Source organism: Terrapene carolina, unplaced genomic scaffold (assembly GCF_002925995.2).
Source record: "Terrapene carolina triunguis isolate 2854851 unplaced genomic scaffold, T_m_triunguis-2.0 Scaffold132, whole genome shotgun sequence".
Taxonomy (NCBI): domain Eukaryota; kingdom Metazoa; phylum Chordata; order Testudines; family Emydidae; genus Terrapene; species Terrapene triunguis.
Window position 1 is genome coordinate 5,941,154 of NW_020664483.1, and position 22,678 is coordinate 5,963,831.

The following is a 22,678-nucleotide window of genomic DNA, read 5'->3' on the forward strand; positions in this document are numbered from 1 at the left end:
GGGGTGGGGGGGGGGGGGGGGGGGGGGGGGGGGCGCCCCGGGGGGGGGGGGGGGGTGGGGTGGCGGGGGGGGGGGGGGGGGGGGGGACGGCGGCGCACCAGCCCTGGCTACCAGTGATGCCTTTATACATAATAACTTCCCTGTGAAAATCCTATGTGATGAATAGCGCTCTCAAGTATTTGAAAATCTCAACTGTCAGTTTCTAAGAATAAACAAAATTGATTGGAAAATAAACATTTCAATGACAATATAAATTCTTACAAACGTTTTTATCTGCTGCCTTATATTAGTACATACCATTGTGATCTTTTAATTTCAAGGCAGTCACATGAGCCAGCTAAAGATCACACAAAAAAAAATATTAAATTAACAAGTATACTTTTATCTGTAGAGACTGTACTATTTTGGTAAAGAACAATTAGATTTTTCCTTCTGAATTCCCTTACATTTGTTTTTAAAAGTTTAAAAAAGTCTGCCAAACATGCAGTTCTGGTAGGAAGACGGACAAAAAATTCTAATACACGTATCTATTTTCTTTCCAACTTGCCTATTTTAAGATTTTAGGGAGAAAGTATATATAAATTATCCAACCAAATACTTACAAGTGGACAGGGAGATAAGGATAGAATTTAAAGTTAAGATGTGTAAGGCACATTATGAAAATGGACTTTCTCCTTATGTACTCAGTTTGCAAATGGCCATAACATGCATCCATGAAAACTCATCTAATCTGTCTGTATACTTTCTGTACTCTGGGCCCCACTACAAACAGAGGGCTGACCACAGTTTATGGGATGGGGCCATGTATCTGACTTAAAATACGGTGGGGCTTAGGCTGAGACCCTGCAACCATTCAATTTTCTCTTCGAGGCTGAAGGAGAAAATTAGGTAATTTAAGAAAATAAGAGTACCTAAAATTCTTGTTTCAGCCACATCTTTCCTTGACTCTGAAATAAGCAGTTTCACCCCCGTTTTCAATTCTCATGCTTCCCAGACTCATCTCCGGTTCTCTATTTTTCCAGAAATAGAATGCCCCCATGGTATCCATAGTGACAGGCCAATATCCTACTCTCCAATTCTGCCTGACAAGGTTAGATTGGATTATGCATCATTCCTAAACTTTGCCCTCAACTGCAAGCGTCTGTCTAGATTAAGCCAGGATTATCTGATCTACCCTCGATGTCTTTTCCTAATGCAGACAACCCCCCAAATAGCAAATATAGTTTTTATATCCCTTCTTTGGCAAAGATTCTGAACTATCAGCTTTAAATGACTTCTAACACCATCTTCAGGCTAATCTATTTTTTTTAAACTCATATTGTTGTAATACTCAATGTTAATGGGTCATCATCTGGGTCTGTTTAGTATGCTGTTCCACCTTTCCACCCAGTGTATGAGAGTTATAAGGACAGAACAAGTTGAAAACAAAGTAGCATTCGATCAGAAAAGCTATTTGATTGATCACAACAGTAAAAATACCTTTAAAAATCCTGTTAACGTGAAAAAAAACCAAAACCTAGTACCAGATTTTTAGAGTTACTGAGTACCCTCAGCTTCCATTAATTTCTATGCAAGATGCGAATACTTAGCACTTCTGAAAATTAGGCCCTGGACCTCATCTTCAGTATATTCGGAGTATCATGGTAGTGATACTACAGATATGGCCATTAAATTTTAAACCCCCTACTCCCAATCCCTTATATCTTTCTCCACGAATATCCCTTTTTATTAAGTTTTTGGGGAAGTAAAGGAGATCCACTTAGTCATCTACAACTAAGAGGTAATTTTTTGTGCTCAGTAATTCATATGGCTTAATATTTAAACTCCCATCTTGATATATAGCTAGTCTTCCATAAGGAATGCTCTGTGCTAAATTTGAAAAAAAAAAATACAGTCAAATGCTTTTAAATTACTTATTGTGTAGTACATTCAGAGCAGCAGCAAGAGCTCTCTCAGACCGTAACTATTTCAAAATGAAGGTCTGACATCCTGTTTTAATACAAACATCTACTGTGCAGCAACATACCAAACTAGCCTACCATGACATTACCTTTAATAATTGCAGTTGGTCATATGAAAGTTCTTTTACTGGGATCTCAAACAATTCCAATGGCTCAGCATCGAATTTCTTGGAAAAAATATGTATTTGACATTAAATGTTGAAAATGCACTAGAAAGTATGATAAGCAATATACTTTTATTTCAAGACAGACATCACTAAAGCATTTAGCCAAGCATGCTGACAAATATGTTGTTTACCACTGATAATGTTAAAATGGCACTTTATCTATTTATGGATGAGAAGACCAGTTTTCAAAAGTGGCAGCATGGGCACCATGATGTGCAAAACAGTAACTGTCTTAATGCACTTAGTTAAGGCAAAAGTAAGATTTGCAAGCACAATTTAGGACTTAATTTTCAAGTGGTGACCTATGCACTAGGCTGTTGCTGTACGTTATTAAAAATTCTTGTAACTGCCTACATTTGTTCATTTTAAAAAGATTAATTCATTGATGTTACTCTGCATTCAACTTGAAGTTCACAAGATGGAAAGTGTACAATAAAAATTCTAAAACCCCAAACACCTCATTTGACAACCCTTCCAAATTTTTGTTTTGAACATCTCAAAAACAATGATAAAGAGATCACGTCCTGGTTTTCATAAGTCATCCTAGTGTCCCAAGAACTTCTTTCAAGACATCTGTCCCCATTTTGCATTTCAAATGTTCTCCCCTTCCAACTATAAAGTTTTTGTTCAGGCATTGCTATACTGATTTAAGATGTTTTGTACACCCATTACATTCATCACATACTGAGTGCACATTTCATGCCAACCACAGTTCAAGGCCAAAGCTTGTCATGTGTCAGGTGACAATATTGCAAGCGGACTATGAGGAGTTAATAACCCAGTCTACTCAGTGAAAAACACTTGCTCAAGCTTTTCAGGGGAAAGGGGGTGCAGATCTGGCAAGTTCTCCACCTTCACGTCCTTCTTCTCTATGGCTGTCAAAATGTAGAGAAGAGGAAAGCAAGGGGAAGACGTAGAATTCAGCCTACCTGACCTGTTCTGCTGACCCATGTGGACAGATCCAATGAGAGAATGTGGTGCACTCAAGCATTTTGTGACAAACTCTGACACAAAAGTGCCCCATTTTTATTATGAAATCGATAGTCACCTTTTTCATAAACAATATTCAATGGTCTGTATGCTATGAAACTTGGAGGTTTAAGAGAAATTCTACAAGTCTGCTGTAAGATTGTGCTCTCCTTAGTGAATTTCTATCAATCAGTATGCACAACAATAGTGTTGCTCATCCAATGAGTCACATACAGGGGCCTCGAGAATCTTACCCTTACTGTGAGAAAGCAGTAGAAAGAGTTGTTTTGGCAGGTGACTGAAGAAGCAGCTTGCTTCCAGGACCTTTCTTCCTGCTACTATCACTTCTGCCCTGGCTCCATCCTTTCTGGCCTACCACTCAACCCCGGAGCAGTTCTTCAGCCCCAATTTTCCTCCCCACAAAATGGTAAGTTCTAAGATAGGGTAAGCAGTGCTTCAAGGGGCTGAGAAGACAAAAAAGGCCAAAAAAAATCCAACTTGTGACAATCTATTATGGCCACAAAGGCTTGCGAGATATGGTAGATTACAGGAATTTCCTGCTATTTTGTGGGTCATGGACTAAGAGATTGAGAACCACTGCATTACAGCATGGAAGGAAGTATTTCAGATCACATATCTGAAGGGCCCCTAATGTCAAGATAAAGAATTACTATTAAATTAGCTCATCTTTTGCGGTATATTTTCATTCAAAACCATAATTTCCAATATATTAAGATTGTATTGTTTGTTTCCATTCCATACTTTTTCTGAGTTACCGAACTATTTTTACAAGACACCTTGGAATTTCAGTCAAATAATTTGAGTTCCAGTAATTGTCACACTAACAACAGAAATATGGCCAGCACATTCATATATACCTTTTTCATAGCCATACAACAAGTAAGATCGTGATATACAACAGGCACATGATCCTTAGAAAGATGTACGTCAAATTCCACAAATGCTGCTCCCTGCAGAGAAGAAAGAAAGAACTGCATATAAGAACGAGAGAGCTCAGAAGAAAGTTTTCAAATGTATAAATTTTATATATAGCATGTCAACTGAAATACAATAATTACAGTAGCTGATAAAAGTTAGAGTTCAATACAGCATTGTAGGGAACTATTGGTTATATATTGACCAAATTCTTCAGTTCAACAACTGATAAACAATGTACAGAAAAAAATATTGAAATAACCAGTATGCAAGTCTGATAGCTATTATTTATTCAATCTCTTAAGGGTTCAAGTGTGTGTCAGAGTATTATGCACTCTTCACTGAAGAAAAGCCATGAGAGGAGATACGCTTCATATACTGAAATTTACATGCCTTTCCCTGCTCTGACATATAAGCGAAGGTCTGCTCGAAGGTGTGATTCGAGATACTGAAATTGCTGATGAGCATATCAGTTAAAAACTAAAGCAACATCAAATAAATAAATGTAACCTATTTGGATTGAGCTAAATTGTTATATTTTTATGTTATAATTATATAAAAGCACTTAGAAAGTTTGTTCCTTTTAAAGAAGAAAGCTGAAGAACAACATGTGCTGCTTTTATTAAAAAAGTCAACTGAAGGGCAGTTTTATTTTTGGTTGATTAAAGAGGAATTGTTCAGAAGTAAATCAAGTCCTCTGAAGGTAGCACTCATCAAATTCCCACACATGGATCATATGTTCTCTCTCCATTAGCTTTAGAAGCTAAATAGAAAGTCCAGGACATTTCCACTCCTCCTCTCAGAAGGCTTATTTATACAGTACCTTCACAGAATTAATTTTTTTAATTTTCCCTACATCCAATGCTTCAGAGGACTGAAAGACAGGATCCTGAACTACAGACCACTGCTGGTTTTCTCTCCATTGGTAATTCCTGTGTTCCCGTCATGGTCGTCTAACTGTTTCTTACTCTAGCCACCAAGAGAACATCGGTACAGGTGGATCAGTGGAGAATAAAATAGAATTAGAGCCAATTTCCATTTCTTGAGGCTTAGTTTCATAGAAAGACCACATCTCCTCCACTGGACTAAACAGGAACTTTGTTTTAAGTGAATGACTAGTATCAGCGTTGGCTAACAAAAATCCCTAACTCTAAGGGAAGAAGTTACTCACCTTGTGCAGTAACAATCGTTCTTCGAGATGCATGTCCCTGTAGGTGCTCCACTATAGGCATGTCTGCATCCCTACACTGCTGATCGGAGAACTTTGGTAGCGGGGTCCGTTCAGCCCATGCATGCACAGTCTCCTCCCCCTCGTATGGTCTGCCACAAGGCTAACCAGCGTTGTGCAGGCGACCTTCCTCCTCCGCAGTTCCTTCTCTACTGTGGAGTTTATTATGAGAACTCCTAAGTAGAGGGGAGGAGGGTGGGTCGTGGAGTACCCACAGGGACACACATTTCAAAGAATGATCACTACTGCACAAGGGAAGTACCTTCTTCTAGTAATGTCCCTATAGATGCTCCACTGTAGGTGACTCCTGTGCAGTATCCCCCACTGGAGGCTGGGACTTCAGAGTCAAATATATTATGGATGATAGTACCCTGGCGCCAAATCTGGCATCTGCAGCAAAGTCCCCTAGGATGGCATAGAGTTCTGCAAAAGTATATGCAGATGTCCAGGTAGTTGTTCTGCAGATGGTGACTAGCTGGGCTTCAGTGACGGAACACACCCTGCAGAGACAATCGTCCAGGTATGGGTAAATCATAATATCCTGGGAATGTAGGTGGGTTGCTATTACTGAAAGAACCTTGGAGAATACTCTGGGGACTATCTCCTCTACTTCAGCCTCTTGTTCCTCTCTTAATGGTTCAGGGGACTTGGATGCCCTTGATGTAGCAGCCGAAGGAGGGTGTCTCCGAGGCTCTTGATAGGCCATGCTAGAGCTATAGGAGGCATAATGTCTGTGTGTCCGACAACAGTCCAAGTACGGCCATTGAGAAGGTGGGAAGTGGCCTGATAGGTACCATGGCTGCCCATATCAGGGAGGCTGCAGATCAGAGGGGCAGTACAGTTGAGGTCCATACTGGAAATGGGTAATGTAGGGTGGGTGAGAAGAGTGGCAAGAGACAACATTCTCTTGCTCACTATCCAACTCAGTGCTTGAAAATGGGGGTGCATGACATGATGTTGCCTCCAAGTCTGGAGCTCTGGGTGGACTTGTACTGGGGCCCCAGTAGCAAGTAGAGGTTAATCCAGTAGAGCAGGTTATGAGATGCCTTATGCTTGTCCAGACCTTTAAGTGTCTGACACATACCAGAAGTCCTGTGGTGCCAAAGATGTCATTACTGGTGGTGGTTGACGGTGCCAAGATGTCTGTACCAAAGGAGTCTGATGTGGACCTGATAGTGTAGTCCATCGGTGTCTAGTGTGCCAAAGACCGTACCAATGTAGGCTGAAGAAGCCTTCCCCATGGCAGATTCTCTGGATTTCTCGCGCCCTGTTCATACCAATGATTCCTTGCCTGTGCCCATATGGTCCTTATGCAGCCCAACAAGCTCTGTCGAGTTGGTACTGTGCGAGCTTTGAGTACCAGACTTAGATGGTTTCGGTGCTGTCGGTACTGATAATATTGAGCGAGCCAGAGATTGTTTCCAGCTCGGTTGGGGCTCACAGTGGGGACTCACTGCCCTTTTCTTAAAGGCCTTGTGTGAGTGGCTCATGGTTGCCTTCTTGGGCTCACTACCCTTAGATGTAGAGGGCTGTGGTGAGGCTTCCCACCTTCTGGGGTCTTGGCACGGCTCTGAGGGTGGTTGAAGGGCCACCTCCATTAGGAGAAGCCTGAGTCTCAGTTCTCTATCCTTTCTGCATCTGGGCTTCAGTTGTTGGCATAAAAACCACACTTCTGGGGAATGTGGTCCTCTACCAGACAGTGGACACACAGAGTGACTGTCAGTCATTGGGATGGAGTCCTTGCAACTGAGACACTTCTTGAAGCCCACACTGAACTGGGCATACCCTGTCCAGGGGGGTTGAAGAAAGACCATTCTATGCATCCGAAGAAGTGGGCTGTAGCCCACGAAAGCTTATGCTCAAATAAATTTGTTAGTCTCTAAGGTGCCACAAGTACTCCTGTTCTTTTTTCTAAATAATGCGTAGATGGGGGCGGTGGGGTGTGGGGGTGGGTGGGAAGAGGGGGGGGTGGTTGGGTTTGTTTTTTTTGGGGGGGGGGGGAGGGGGAGGGAAGGGGGTTTGGTTGGTAAATAAAAGATAAAGGAGAAAAGAAAGGGAAGCTCCAAAAAGGTAGTTAAAAATTAACAATTCTAAAGAAGTTAAGATCCGCTAATGGACAGCGAAAGCTCCCTTGCTAGCCCAGGTGGTTGAGAAGGAACTGAGAAGAGTTTGTCCACGCAACTCTGGTTAGTCTCATAACAGAGTGGGGGGGGTGGGGGGGGGGAAAGGAGGAGGAGGAGAAGGAAGAGGGGATGGTGTGGGGGAGGAAGGCATGCAGAGGCAAAACAGACACAGCTATCAAAAAGTTCTCCAATCGGCAGTGCAGGGACACAGAAACCTACAGCGGAGCACCCATAGGGACACTACTCAAAGAATAATAAATCAGACTTTCCTTAAAAGTCCTTAACATGAACCTGTAGTACATCTGCACTGCAACATCCCTGAAGTAGGCAATGAAACCTGCTCTGCTGCATACTATAAGCATTGACATGGCATTCAGACAGCAAGTTAACCATGCCACAGCAGAAAGTAATGCACAGAAATCACCTTTCAACTACAGACTTCTGAGAGCGCACAGTGACAAGGAAGCGATAAACTATCAGAAAGGTCAAGAAAGGTCTGCTCCTAGCAGACTTTCAAGGATGCAAAATGCCAAGAATCTATCTCACAGCAGCATCTCCTCAAGAGCCTCACCTCATTCTCAGTGTGAAAAAGGGAGCGGGACAAGACATCTCATAACCTGCTTACCACCTTCCTTTCAGTCCCCGAGTCCATTAACACTTCCTTCATCTTAGGCTGTGTCTACACTGCCACTTTCAGCGCTAAAAGACATTCCGGGTGTTTGTTTTTTAAATCGCCAGGAGCACTCTCCGCCAGTGATAAAGCATGTCTACACCGCCCACGTCACATGGTAGTACTGCCGCGGCCGCGCTTTAACATGGGTAGTGTACACATACCTATCCTCTGATCAAGATCTTTGGACAGGAAAGTCTGAATGCAACCTCAGACTAAATGGCAGAATATCTGCACCGTGAATTCTAAATGAATATCCCCCAAATTAACCATCCAACCTTTAAAAAGTCAGAGGTACTAGTTCTCATTGAAGACAAGTAAAAATTAGATTTCAATATCAAACACATTTTGAAAAAATTAAAGATTTAATTTTTCAAACTCATCTCCAAAATGTCTTTTCCAATTAACCTCCAAGGCCATAATCCTTAAAAGATTTATGCAAATCAACTTCATATACCTGACCAGTCCCCACCGGATGAAATCCTGGCCCTACTGAAGTCACTGTGAATTTATCCATGGATTTCAGAGCCAGAATCTTGCCTATTGCCTTCAGTGGGCTACTAACATGCTTAAAGTTACTCATTACATGTGAGTCTGTAGGATTTGAGGTTAGCTCTCTAAAGTTCTCCATGTGTTAGAAGCAACATCTGCAAATTTTAAGGTGGAAAGGTATGTTTGAGGATAAAAGTCTAAAGTGAGCTTATAAAAGAAAGTAACAACCATGCCTATGGAGTTGCTATTAAAGTTCCATATTTTGTGTATTTGACTATTTTCTTTTCACTTAAGATTTTCCTGACTGAATTGCTGAATCACTAGATCCTTAACACAACATATCAGATGTATTTTTACAAATAGCTTGTTTCCATGTACACCCACACATACATGGCTAGCAGCACTCCGCAGAGAAGCAATAGTGTTCTCCTGAACTTTAGCAAGTCTGAAATAGAAACAGAGGAAAAAATTGTTAGGAGTAAGACAGTGCACACGCACACACATGAGTACCTATCAGCAATTTTAGTTTTAAAGGAACACTCACATTTAGAATAAAAACACTTAAAATCTGCTACAAGTTTTTCATAAAAATTGACCTGGCAAACCTATTTACACAAGTGGATACCTACAAAAATGAAGTATGTGGGACTAGACAAAATATCACAATTCAGGTACACATTTACTTACCTGGTAGTTGTTGTAGAGTTTCCTGCGCCCCTATGTCCAACATCTAGTGTTGTTCTTGGTCTCCAGTATTTAGCATATGAAGCTTCCATATCACAACTGTATCCCGATATCGGCTTTATAATTATGTAGTCCACTATAAAGAAAACAAACACATTGTTTTGAATGTCATAAAAAGGTGATGGTTTTAAGTAAAGCAGTCTGGCTATATCTCTGGAGCTGATTCAGAGCCACTGCACTTGAGAATTTACTGCAAGTCTACAGAATTTCCTGATGTACAGTAACTATGCACACATGCTAGGAAATTATCTTTAAATACCACCACAGCCATCTTAAAGTGAAAAAAAGAAATTAAATAAGTTAATTTCTAAGGCCTGGTCTACACTATGATTTTAGGTCGAATTTAGCAACGTTACCTCGATTTAACCCTGGACCCGTCCACACAATGAAGCCCTTTTTTTCGACTTAAAGGGCTCTTTAAATCAATTTCTTTACTCCACCTCCGACGAGGAGATTAGCGCTGAAATCGGCCTTGCCGGGTCGAATTGGGGGTAGTGTGGATGCAATTTGACTGTATTGGCCTCCGGGAGCTATCCCAGAGTGCTCCATTGTGACCGCTCTGGACAGCGCTCTCAACTCAGATGCACTGGCCAGATAGACAGGAAAAGGCCTGCAAACTTTTGAATTTCATTTCCTGTTTGGCCAGCGTGGCGAGCTGATCAGCACAGGTGACCATGGAGAGCTCATCAGCAGAGGTTACCATGGAGTCCCAGAATTGCAAAAGAGCTCCAGCATGGACCGAACGGGAGGTACTGGATCTGATCGCTGTATGGGAGCCGAATCCGTGCTAGCTGAACTCCGTTCCAGTAAACGAAATGCCAAAACATTTGAAAAAGTCTCCAAGGGCATGAAGGACAGAGGCTATAACAGGGACTCGCGGCAGTGCCGCGTGAAAATTAAGGAGCTCAGGCAAGCCTACCAAAAAAAAACAGAGAGGCTAACGGCTGCTCCGGGTCACAGCCCCAAACATGCTGCTTCTATGATCAGCTGCATGCCATTCTAGGGGTGCAGCCACCAGTACCCCAACCCTGTGCTTTGACTCCGTCAATGGAGTAGGATGCAACACGGAAGCGGGTTTTGGGGACGAGGAAGATGATGAGGAGGTTAAAGATAGCTCACAGCAAGGAAGCGGAGAAACCGGTTTTCCCAACAGCCAGGATCTGTTTCTCACCCTGGACCTGGAGCCAGTAACCCCCGAACCCACCCAAGGCGGGCTCCCGGACCCTGAAGGCGGAGAAGGGACCTCTGGTGAGTGTACCTTTGTAAATATTAGACATGGTTTAAAAGCAAGCGTGTTTAATGATTAATTTGCCCTGGCATTCGCGGCCAGTACAGCTACTGGAAAAGTCTGTTAATGTGTCTGGGGATGGAGCGGAAGTCCTCCAGGGACATCTCCATAAGCTCTCCTGGATGTACTCCCAAAGTCTTCGCAAAAGATTTCTCGGGAGGGCAGCCTTATTCCATCCTCCATGGTAGGACACTTTACCACGCCAGGCCAGTAGCACGTAGTCTGGAATCATTGCAGAACACAGCGTATGGTCCCAGTGTTTGCTGGCATTCAAACAACATCGATTCCTTATCTCTGTGTTATCCTCAGGAGAGTGATACCATTCATGGTCACTTGGTTGAAATAGGGTGATTTTATTAAGGGGACATTCAGAGGTGCCCGTTCCTGCTGGGCTGTTTGCCTGTGGCTGAACAGAAATGTTCCCTGCTGTTAGCCACGCGGTGGGGGGAGGGGTGAAGCGATCATCCCAAAGAATTGGGTGTGTGGGGGGGGAGGGGGGGCGCTAGTTGGGTTTCTGCTGCACACTAACCTGCAAACTGCAGCCCCTCCTTTTAAATTGTCAACCCATTTTAAATGGCCAACCCAACAGCCGCTTGGTATGGGAAATGAGGGTGCTGCTGTTTGAAACCATTCCCACATGTTATGAAGGTTAAAGAAGCCAAAAGACTGTGGCTTACCATGGCTGCCTGCAAGCCGAATTCTGTTGCCCGGCCCTGCATGAGTGATCTCACACACCAAACTGGCAGGCCCTCCCTCAATAAGAGGCAAAATGTAACCTTGTAACGAAAGCACATTTGCTATGTAATGTTAACAGCAAGGTTTACCGTGAAAGAGTGTACCCATTGTTCTATAAAATGTGTCTTTTTAACTACCACTCTCCTTTTTTCCCCCTCCACCAGCTGCATATGTTTCTCCTTCCCAGAGGCTAGCGAAGACTAGAAGGCGAAAAAAAACCACACTCGGGATGAAATGTTCTCTGAGCTCATGCTGTCCTCCCACACTGACAGAGCACAGCAGAATGTGTGGAGGCAGACAAGTGTCAGAGTGCAGGAAAGCACAATATGAACGCGAGGAGAGGTGGCGGGCTGAAGAGAGTAAGTGGCGGGCTGAAGATGATAGGTGGCATCAGCTTGCTGACAGAAGGCAGGAGTCAATGCTCAGGCTGCTGGAGGATCAAACTCATATGCTCCAGCGTATGGTTGAGCTGCAGGAAAGGCAGCAGGAGCAGACCGCCGCTACAGCCCCTATGTAACCAACAGCCCTCCTCCCCAAGTTCCATAGCCTCCTCACCCAGACGCCCAAGAACGCGGTGGGGGGGCCTCCGGCCACTCCACCCCAGAGGATTGCCCAAGCAACAGAAGGCTGGCATTCAATAAGTTTTAAAGTGCAGTGTGGCCTTGTCCTTCCCTCCTCCCGCCCCCCCCCAGGCTACCTTGGCAGTTATCCCCCTATTAGTGTGATGAATTAATAAAGAATGCATGAATGTGAAGCAACAATGAATTTATTGCCTCTGCAAGCGGTGATTGAAGGGGGAAGGGGAGGGTGGCTAGCTTACAAGGAAGTAGAGTGAACCAAGGCGGGGGGGGAGGGGGCTTCATCAAGGAGAAACAAACAGAACTTTCACACTATAGCCTGGCCAGTCATGAAACTGGTTTTCAAAGCTTCTCTGATGTGCACCGCGGCCTCCTGTACTCTTCTAACCGCCCTGGTGTCTGGCTGCGCGTAATCAGCGGCCAAACGATATGCCACAACCTCCCACCCCGCCATAAACGTCTCCCCCTTACTCTCACAGATATTGTGGAGTGCACAGCAAGCAGTAATAACAATGGGAATATTGGTTTCGCTGAGGTCTATCCGAGTCAGTAAACTGCGCCAGCGTGCTTTCAAACGTCCAAATGCACATTCTACCACCATTCTGCACTTGCTCAGCCTATGGTTGAACAGCTCCTGACTACTGTCCAGGCTGCCTGTGTATGGCTTCATGAGCCATGGCATTAAGGGTTAGGCTGGGTCCCCAAGGATAACTATAGGCATTTCAACATCCCCAACGGTTATTTTCTGGTCTGGGAAAAGAGTCCCTTCCTGCAGCTTTTGAAACAGACCAGAGTTCCTGAAGATGCGAGCGTCATGTACCTTTCTTGGCCATCCCACGTTGATGTTGGTGAAGTGTCCATTGTGATCCACCAGTGCTTGCAGCACCATTGAAAAAGTACCCCTTTCGGTTTATGTACTCACTGGCTTGGTGCTCCGGTGCCAGATAGGGATATGGGTGCCGTCTATCGCCCCACCATAGTTAGGGAATCCCATTGCAGCAAAGCCATCCACTATGACCTGCACATTTCCCAGAGTCACTACCCTTGATATCAGCAGCTCTTTGATTGCGTTGGCTACTTGGATCACAGCAGCCCCCACAGTAGATTTGCCCACTCCAAATTGATGCCTGACTGACCAGTAGCTGTCTGGCGTTGCAAGCTTCCACAGGGCTATTGCCACTCGCTTCTCAACTATGAGGGCTGCTCTCATCTTGGTATTCTGGTGCTTCAGGGCAGGGGAAAGCAAGTCACAAAGTTCCATGAAAGTGCCCTTATGCATGCGAAAGTTTCGCAGCCACTGGGAATCATCCCAGACCTGCAACACTATGCGGTCCCACCAGTGTGTGCTTGTTTCCCGGGCCCAGAATCGGCGTTCCACGGCCTGAACCTGCCCCATTAACACCATGATGTGCACATTGCCAGGGCCCGTACTTTGTGAGAAGTCTATGTCCATGTCTATGTCCTCATCACTCTCGTCACCGCGCTGCCGTCGCCTCCTCGCCTGGTTTTGCTTTTGCAGGTTCTGATTCTGCATATATTCCAGGATAATGCGCGTGGTGTTTACAGTGCTCATAATTGCCGCGGTGATCTGAGCGGGCTCCATGATCCCAGTGCTATGGTGTCTGCACTGAAAAAAGGCGCGAGACGATTGTCTGCCGTTGCTCTGACGGAGGGAGGGGCGACTGACGACATGGCTTACAGGGAATTAAAATGAACAAAGGGGGTGGCTTTGCATCAAGGAGAAACACAAACAACTGTCACACAGAATGGTCCCCTCAAGGATTGAACTCAAAACCTTGGGTTTAGCAGGCCGTTGATTTCACGGAGGGAGGGAGGGGGGAAGCAAAATGAATACAAAACAAATTGGGTCTATTTCTTGTTTTGATCCACTCCATCTATCTTTTACATCTTAGGCTGGCAGCAGACGGTGCAGTACGACTGCTAGCCATCGTCATCTCCTGGCTGCTCGCCAGAAGATGGGAATGACCTGGCTGAGTCACTCCCATGTCTGCCCAGGTGCTCCTGACCGACCTCACTAAGGTCGGCTAAAAGAGCACCCAGGAGTAAGATGATGATGGATACCAGTCGTAATGCACCGTCTGCTGCCAAAAGGCAATGAGCTGCTGCTGTGTAGCAATGCAGTCCCATGTCTGCCAGCACCCAGGAGACGTACGGTGACGGTGAGCTGAGTGGGCTCCATGCTTGCCGTGGTATGGCGTCTGCACAGGTAACCCAGGAAAAAAGGCGCGAAACGATTGTCTGCCGTTGCTTTCACGGAGGGGGGGGAGGGGCCTGACAACATGTACCCAGAACCACCCGCGACACTGCTTTTGCCCCATCAGGCACTGGGATCTCAACCCAGAATTCCAATGGGCGTCGGAGACTGCGGGAACTGTGGGGGGGAGGGATAGCTCAGTGGTTTGAGCATTGGGTTAAACCCAGGGTTGTGAGTTCAATCCTTGAGGGGGCCACTTAGGGATCTGGGGCAAAATCAGTACTTGGTCCTGCTAGTGAAGGCAGGGGGCTGGACTTGATGACCTTTCAAGGTCCCTTCCAGTTCTAGGAGATGGGATATCTCCATTAATTAAAAAAAATTATTAAATTAAATTAAAAATGCTCCGGAATTTGACGCTAGGTACTGTGGACTTACTATACAGCCGACTTCATGCACTTAGAGCATTTTGTGTGGGGACACACACTGTATAGAAACTATTTATAAAAAAACTGACTTCTATAAATTCGACCTAATTTCGTAGTGTAGACATACCCTAACACATTAGGCTATGCATTCTGAAATCATTGGATTAAATGGCCAAACACAGCACTTTAAACAAAATTGTCAGTCTAATTTTAAGGTAGTTTATGTTGAAGTTCTTGTTTTGTATCAACCATACCTCTTACTTTTCCAAGGGTTTTTCTTGAATTTCTGCTCATAATAGGAAGTGTGAGAATTCCAGCACTCTTTCCCAGTTCTGCAAACATGGAAGATAAGAGGCATGCAGTACCCACATGGCCTGGAAGTTCATCTCCTTGTAATACTCTTTCGCTTAGATCTTCCTAAAAATGACAAATATTAGGTTTTCTTTTTAAAAACAGAACGAGACATTAAATTATGGCTATATGTATGAATGACAATATAAACGCTCCATAGTCATGTAAACTCTGCCTGAAGAGCAAATGTAGACAAGCACTGATATAAAATGAAGCATACCCCTCTAGTGTGCTTTATTATGAGATCCTTCCTTTTAAACTCAAATGTACCTGTGTTACACACAAACCTGATCTCATTGTTATTGTAAATTATCAGAAATATGAAATCCAAATTTGATAGAACTGTAGAGAAAAAAAGTTATTTAAGAGACCCTTACAGAATTTCAGCCACTCTTTTGGTTTGCATAGTTTATTTTGGCTTTATGACATACAAAGCCCAGTATCTTATTCAGGACTTATAGTTAAACTAGGTTATTAAATATATGATTACACTATATATAGTATTTTTCTGGGGGAAAGAAAAGGTCAAAGGGTATGCAGACAGAAAGGACAGTTACCTGTTCCATAACTGGCGTTCTTCGAGATGTGTTGCTCATGTCTATTCCACAGTAGGTGTGCGTGCTCACCACGTGCACCGGTGCCGGAAGTTTTTCCCTCAGCAGTACCCATAGGGGGAGCGCTGCTGCGACCCCTGGAGTGGCGCCACTATGGCGCGCTATAAGGGGAGCCGTGCGCTCCCCCCACCCTCAGTCCCTTCTTGCCGGACCAACTCCGACAGTGGGGAAGGAGGGCGGGATGTGGAATAGACATGAGCAACACATCTCGAAGAATGCCAGTTACGGAACAGATAACTGTCCTTTCTTCTTCGAGTGCTTGCTCATGTGTATTCCACAGTAGGTGATTACAAGCTATGTGTGATGGAGGTGGGTAGGAGTTTATGGATCCCCCGGCTGGAGCACAGCCCTACCAAAAACAGCATCATCCCTGGCGTGGGAGACTATCGCATAGTGTGACGTGAACGTGTGTACTGAGGACAGATAGCGGCCCTACACATGTTCTGGATAGGGACGTGGGCCACAAAGGCAGCAGACGAGGCCTGAGCTCTTGTCGAGTGAGCCCTTATGATAGGTGGTGCGGGAACCCCTGCTAGGTCGTAGCATGTCCGGATGCACGACGTGATTCACCGAGACAGTCTCTGGGTGGAGATCGGTTGGTCCTTCATGTGCCCTGCCAAGGCAACAAAGAGTTGCGAACACCTACAGAATGGCTTAGGTCCGCTCCAGGTAAAAGGCAAGCGCCCTGCGCACATCGAGAGTATGGAGGCGGCGTTCCTCGTTAGAAGCGTGTGGCTTAGGGCAGAGGACAGGTAGGAAGATGTCCTGATTCATGTGAAAGGTGAAGACCACCTTGGGGAGGAATGCAGGGTGTGGGCGGACTTGTGAAAGACTGTATAAGGGGTGGTCGCAGGTCAGGGCCCTAAGCTCCAAGACCCGCCGGGCTGACGTGATGGCCACAAGGAAGGCTACCTTCCAGGAAAGGTGAGAACACGAGCATGTGGCCAGGGGTTCGAACGGGGGCCCCGTGAGGCGGGACAGCACCAAGTTTAGATCCCACTGAGGGACAGGCGTTCTAGCATAAGGGAAGGACCGGTCTAGCCCTTTGAGGAAACGCCCGGTGATGGCATGGGAGAAAACCAAGCAGCCCTGAACCGGCAGATGGAACGCCGAAATAGCCGCCAGGTGCACCCTGACAGAGGAAAGGGCCAGGCCTTGAGTCCTAAGGTGAAGAAGGTACTCAAGGATAAGCTGGAGTGGGGCAGACGTTGGGGAAGCACCCCGCTCACCCGCCCACCTGGAGAACCTGGACCATTTTGCCAGGTAGGCTCAGCATGTGGATGGCTTCCTACTTTTGAGGAGGACACGCCTGACCCCCTCCGAACACCCTCTCTCCTCCGCATTTAGCCATTGATCAGCCAGGCTGTCAGATGGAGAGCGTCCAGATTGGGGTGGAGGAGGCAGCCCTGGTCCTGGGAGAGGAGGTCCTGGCGGAGCGGCAACAGCCGGGGAGGGGCCACGAGTAAGCCTAGGAGGGTCTCGTACCAATGCTGCCGGGATCAAGCTGGGATGATTAGGACGACACGTGCTTTGTCCGTTTTTACTTTCTCCAGGACCTTGGCAATGAGGGGAAATGGGGGAAAAGCATAAAGAAGTTGGCCCGACCATGACAGGAGGAAGGCGTCGGAAATCGCGTTCCTCCCCACGCCCCCCCGGAACAGAACCTGTGGAAAATGGCGGTTCTGCCTGGTCACAAACAGGTCTACTTGGGGAGAGCCCCACGCTCAGAAGAGCTAGGGAGTGACCTCCGAGTGGAGCGACCACTCGTGATGGGAGGAGAAAACCCTGCTCAGGCGATCGGCCTGTGTGTGGTTGACGCCTGGCAGATGGAAGGCCTTCAGGGAGATGTCGTGGGCTATACAAAACTCCCAGAGGTTGAGGGCTTTCAGGCAGAGGGCCGAGGACCGCATCCCGCCTTGCCTGTTGATGTAAAACATCTTGGCGGTGTTGACCGTGAGTACTCTGAACACCTTGCTGGCTAATCGTATCGCCCTGAGCTCCCTGACGTTTATGTGAAGGGACAGCTCCTTGGCTGACCACATCCCTTGGGTCTGAGAGTTCCCTAAGTGGGCTCCCCAGCCCAGGTCCGACGCGTCGGACACTAGGTCTAGTGACGAGGTGGGGTCCCAGAAGGGAATCCCCTGGAGCATATTGTCCAGGCAGGACCCACCATTGAAGCGTGGTGATCACCCGTGCCGGTACTGAGAGGACCTTGTCTAGTTTGTCCCGAGCCTGGGAGAACTCTGAGGCCAACCAGAGTTGGAGGGGCCTTATCTGAAGCCTGGTGTGGCAGACCACGTATGTGCACACCGCCATGTGGCCCAGGAGCTGTGACTGAGGCTATAAGCCCCCTCAGGGTCAGGAACCTGTCCATGGGAAGGGAGGCTGTGGCCTTGGAGGGATCCAGGAGAGCGCCTATGAATTCTATGTGCTGCACCGGGACCAATGTTGACTTGGCCTCATTTACTAGGAGGCCCAGTTTGACACACGTGGCCAAGAGCAGGTCCACATGGATCTGAACCTGGGATCAGGAGGTGCCCTTGAGCAGCCAGTCATTGAGGTAGGGGAATATTTGTACCCCTTGACGTCTGAGGTAGGCCGCCACTACCGCCATACACTTTGTGAATACCCTGGGCACGGTGGACAGGCCAAAGGGAAGGACCGCAAACTGGTAGTGGTCCTGTCCCACTAGGAAATGGAGGAAGCGTCTGTGCCCCTCGAATATGTGGATATGAAAGTAAGCATCCTGGAGGTCCAGGGCCGCATACCAATCGCCAGGGTCCAGGGAGGGTATGATACATGCCAGGGAGATCATGCGGAACCGGCATTTTGCCATGAACCGTTTGAGGCCTCGCAGATCCAGGATGGGTCTGAGTCCCCCTTTCGCCTTGGGGACCAGGAAGTAACAGGAGTAGAGCGGGACTACCTTTGAGGTGTTTTTTTCCTGAGTTTTGGACCTCTTGTAGGCGGGCTCGTATCTAGGCTGAGGCACAGGAACGGAGGCTTGCGACTTGGGCTTTTCCTTGGGTGGAACGTAGAGACCGAGGGTTTGAAGGGTGGTACGTGAGTCCTTTATGCCATGGAGCCTCACATCCGTTTGTTCCACGAACAGGTCCTTGCCGTCAAAGGGAAGATCCTGCATCATGGACTGTGCCTCCATGGAGAGCCCGGACAGCAGTAGCTATGATTCCCTGCGCATGGACACGGCCGAGGCCATGGACCGAGCAGCTGTGTCAGCCGCATCCGATGCTGCCTGCAGAGCAGCTTTTGCGGCAGCGGCGCCCTCCTCCACCAGCACCTTAAAATCCTTCCTTTCATGCTCCGGAAGGGAGGGTTCGAATTTCGGCAGTGATCCCCGCAAGTTAAACTCATAACGACTGAGGAGGGCCTGGTGGCTGGCACCAGCTGGTCGGGTTGGCCCGGCTGGGTCATAGGGTGCTGCGTGCGGGACGAGGTCGGTGCCATGCGAACGGTAGGTGCGGTAGTGCCGAGCACGAGGTCTGCCATGGTATCTGGACTCCGGCGTCGAGGAACAGTGCCGCCTCGAGTTGCTGCTAGTCGAGACGCTTCGACGCCTGGATCCATGACGACGTGGAGCTGGTGATCCCCGCCGGGAGTCACGAGCTCGGTACCTCGACGCGTAAGAGTCGGAGCGTGACCAGCGACGGCGGCCGTGTCGGGAGCGGCTCCTGTAGCTCCTCCTAGAGTGGGAGCGTCTGTGGCATCGGTGCCTGTCCCGCAGATACGCGGTACTCGGCGTGGAGCGGTGCCTGGAGCTCTGCTCCTATGGCACCCTACCAGACAACCTGGAGGGCGACGAGAGCGGAGGTTGGGGGCTGTGCTCTGACAGGACACGGGGTGACGAACGAGCCCGAGAGCGGTCCCCTGATCAGGATCTGCGTCGGTCGGCGTTGGCTGCCAAGATCCCAGTGGCGGCTTGCCTCTAGAGCGGGGTCCGGGTGCCCCGGGTACCTGCAGGGTCATAATATCTTTGGCCGCCTGCAGGGCCTCTGGTGTCGAAGGCATGCGGACTTCAGCCAGAGAGGTCTGAGTCGACGCAACCGGGCTGCTCTGCTCGACCCGAGTCGGAGCCCTAGAGCCCGTGGGGGGGGGGGGGAACTGGGGCTGCCCGACGTGGATCTAGCCTCTCCCCGTGCCTTCTCTCAACGTTTCTGAGACAACGAGGCCTTCCTCTGCTTTTTCGATGGGGAGCAGTGCCGACCACTGGAAGGTGTTGGGGGGGGTCGCTGCACGCCGACGACAAAGTACCCGGTGCCGATTCCGCTCGGTGCACCCGGTAGGAGCCAGTGTCGACTCCATGAGAAAGGCCCGAAGTCTAATGTCTCTCTCTTTTTTCGTCCTAGGCTTGAAGGACCTGCAGATTTTACAGCGGTCGCTGAGATGGGATTCGCCCAGGCAGCGGAGACAGTCAGTGTGCGGGTCACTTCTGGGCATCGAACGTCTACAAGACTCGCATGATTTAAACCCTGGGGCCCGGGGCATACCCCGGCCCGAACTCTAACTAGCTAAACTAGAACTTTTAACGGACTAACTGAAACAGGTACTACTGAACAAGACGAGATTTGGAACGAGTTGCAGCAAAGCTGGAGCAAGTAGTTCCGATGCACCTTCACTGGCAGCAAGAAGGAACTGAGTGTGGGGGGAGTGTGCGGCTCCCCTTATAGCGCGCCATAGTGGCGCCACTCCAGGGTCGCAGCAGCGCTCCCCTATGGGTACTGCTGAGGAAAAAAACTTCTGGCACCGGTGCACATGGAGAGCACGCACACCTACTGTGGAATAGACATGAGCAAGCACTCAAAGAAGAACCTTAGTTTAAACTCATCCAAAGAATTCTAAAATCAATTTCAATAAGGATATTTCATTTTGTACATCTACTGAAGTCGTCATTCTTTAATCTTCGAGAACATTTATGGTCAGATGTTTTATAGAAGATATTGGTCACTTCAAACTCAAGTTTCCACTTAAAGGTAAAAACCTTCGCTGTTTCTCAAGTGATGGCAAAAGTTTCTTTTAAAATGTATATTTGCAAATATTTTGTATCTAACTGCAAACCTTCATATAATAACCGCTTGATATAGTTATATGAATAGTATGTACAAGTATAGCACGGTCATTTGATGCTAAACTAATTACTAATTCAGGAATCTATTTAAATATAGAATATTTATATTAGTATAAAATTAATTACTGACAGTGCCCAAGCAAATGCTCATCCACTTTTGGAAGACAAGAATTCTCTCTCCAAACTCTGTTAAGAGTCAATGACTTTTTAATTATTGAAGCTGAAGACTTTATAAGAGCTATTTAATTTTTAAAAACTGTTGAGGACTCACACAACATAAGAAACAGGAGTATTTGGACTTCTTAAAAATATAATTATATATTCCCTGTCAAAATCTAATAAAACAAAGACTGACAGAAAGTGGACTAAATAAAAAAAAACTTTTGAAAGTTAGTTTTTAACTCATCCGAATCTTTCCAGCTACAAAAATACAGAAAACTAAAGAAATGTTGTATATGTATTAACAAACTATATATTCTTAAAGATGAAGGGGCTCCTAGAACTACCATGAAGACATGAAACCAATTAACGGGTGACAGCAATCAACCTGGAATCTAAACAAGCTTACAGAGGTGTTCTCCTTCCTATTTCTGTAAAATTATAAGAGAAAAGATTCTGGAGTGAGTACCCCTCACACACATCCTGTTACTCTGCTTAGACAGCAAGCACTTTGCAACTCATCCTGTCCATCTCTACAAACAAGCTGCCACAAACACATAAGAAAAACAGAGCAGACTCAAAAAGAAACCAACCCAAGGAAAAATCGTCCCAAAACTTCAACATGGACTGGTGAGAGAAAGTTAACTAAGACACTGCCAAACTATTAGATTAAAAAAAAAAAAAAAAAAAACCCCTCTTGTAATGATTTTGTTGGAATAGTGAAATGCTGTTGTAACTTAAAATACTAGCAGTTTTACTCCTGCTAATCACTAAGTGGTTAGTCCATGTATTCCTGGACAGGAGATAGATGATAAACATTGGTAAACAGAAATAGTGGGAGTTATGTGGATTTAAGGTTCTTAATAATGGTTAACTGGCCTCTCTCAAGACAAGCTCCTTAAATGGCTTCTTCTAAGTAACTGATTTAAATATCTTCTTTGATTTCATAGACATAGTTACAGTTGCTTCTTTACCAACTATAAACAGATTGGCTATTTATTAATAACCAGCAGGTACATCTGCCCTGAAACAAATTATTTTGACCATCTATAAACATTTAGTTAACTACAAAAGAGTCACAATATATTGTTGATACGGAAGAGATTGTAATGGAAGTAACCAGTTATCACTTGCTCTCTTGTCACTTGCATTTTGTTTAATGTTTTCTTTTTGGTAATAAAATAGCCCTGGTTAACAACAGTGATTATTTTGCTTGGTCTTAATCACAGGGACTCCTAAGGTATGTAAAGAACCCCTTGACTAAATAGTGGGACCCATACCCCTGAGTTGGCAGTAAGTGAAACAATTAGGAAGAACTGGCCTACTATTTCTTTCTTTTCTGGACTAGTGGCTCTCAACCTTTTCAAACTACTGTACCCCTTTCAGGAGTTGTCTTGAGTACCCCCAAGTTTCAACTCACTTTAAAAAAAAACGGTTACTCACCTTTGTAACTGTTGTTCTTCGAGATGTGTTGCTCATATCCATTCCAATTAGGTATGCGCGCACCGCGTGCACAATCGTCGGAGAATTTTCTATCCTAGCAACACCCGGTGGGTCGGCTGGGGAGCCCCCTGGAGTGGCGCCTTCATGGCGCTGGATATATACCCCAGCCGACCCAGCGCTCCCTCAGTTCCTTCTTGCCGGCTACTCCGACAGTGGGGAAGGAGGGGCGGGTTTGGAATGGATATGAGCAACACATCTCAAAGAACAACAGTTACAAAGGTGAGTAACTGTTTTTTCTTCTTCGAGTGCTTGCTCATATCGATTCCAATTAGGTGACTACCAAGCCTTACCTAGGCGGTGGGGTCGGAGTGAGACATCGCTGAGTGCAGATCCAAATGCAGCATCATCTCTAGACTGCTGTACAAGCGCATAGTGAGCGGCGAAGGTGTGAACCGATGACCAAACCGCCGCTCTACAAATGTCATGGATCGGGACGT

The 22,678-nt window shown here is 46.4% G+C and overlaps 1 protein-coding gene across 1 annotated transcript in view; it reads right to left on the minus strand.

Annotated features, from left to right (window-relative positions):
* The window catches only part of GPCPD1 (glycerophosphocholine phosphodiesterase 1), a 65,648-nt gene that overhangs the window by 15,924 nt on the left and 27,046 nt on the right, over positions 1-22,678 (minus strand). The window contains exons 8-13 of the mRNA XM_024196499.2: positions 14,786-14,948; positions 9,234-9,366; positions 8,937-8,991; positions 3,976-4,068; positions 2,051-2,128; positions 298-337 (exon numbers count right to left, since the gene is read on the minus strand). Coding sequence (XP_024052267.2) covers positions 298-337; positions 2,051-2,128; positions 3,976-4,068; positions 8,937-8,991; positions 9,234-9,366; positions 14,786-14,948 — 562 coding nt within the window. The remainder of the gene's footprint in view (positions 1-297; positions 338-2,050; positions 2,129-3,975; positions 4,069-8,936; positions 8,992-9,233; positions 9,367-14,785; positions 14,949-22,678) is intronic.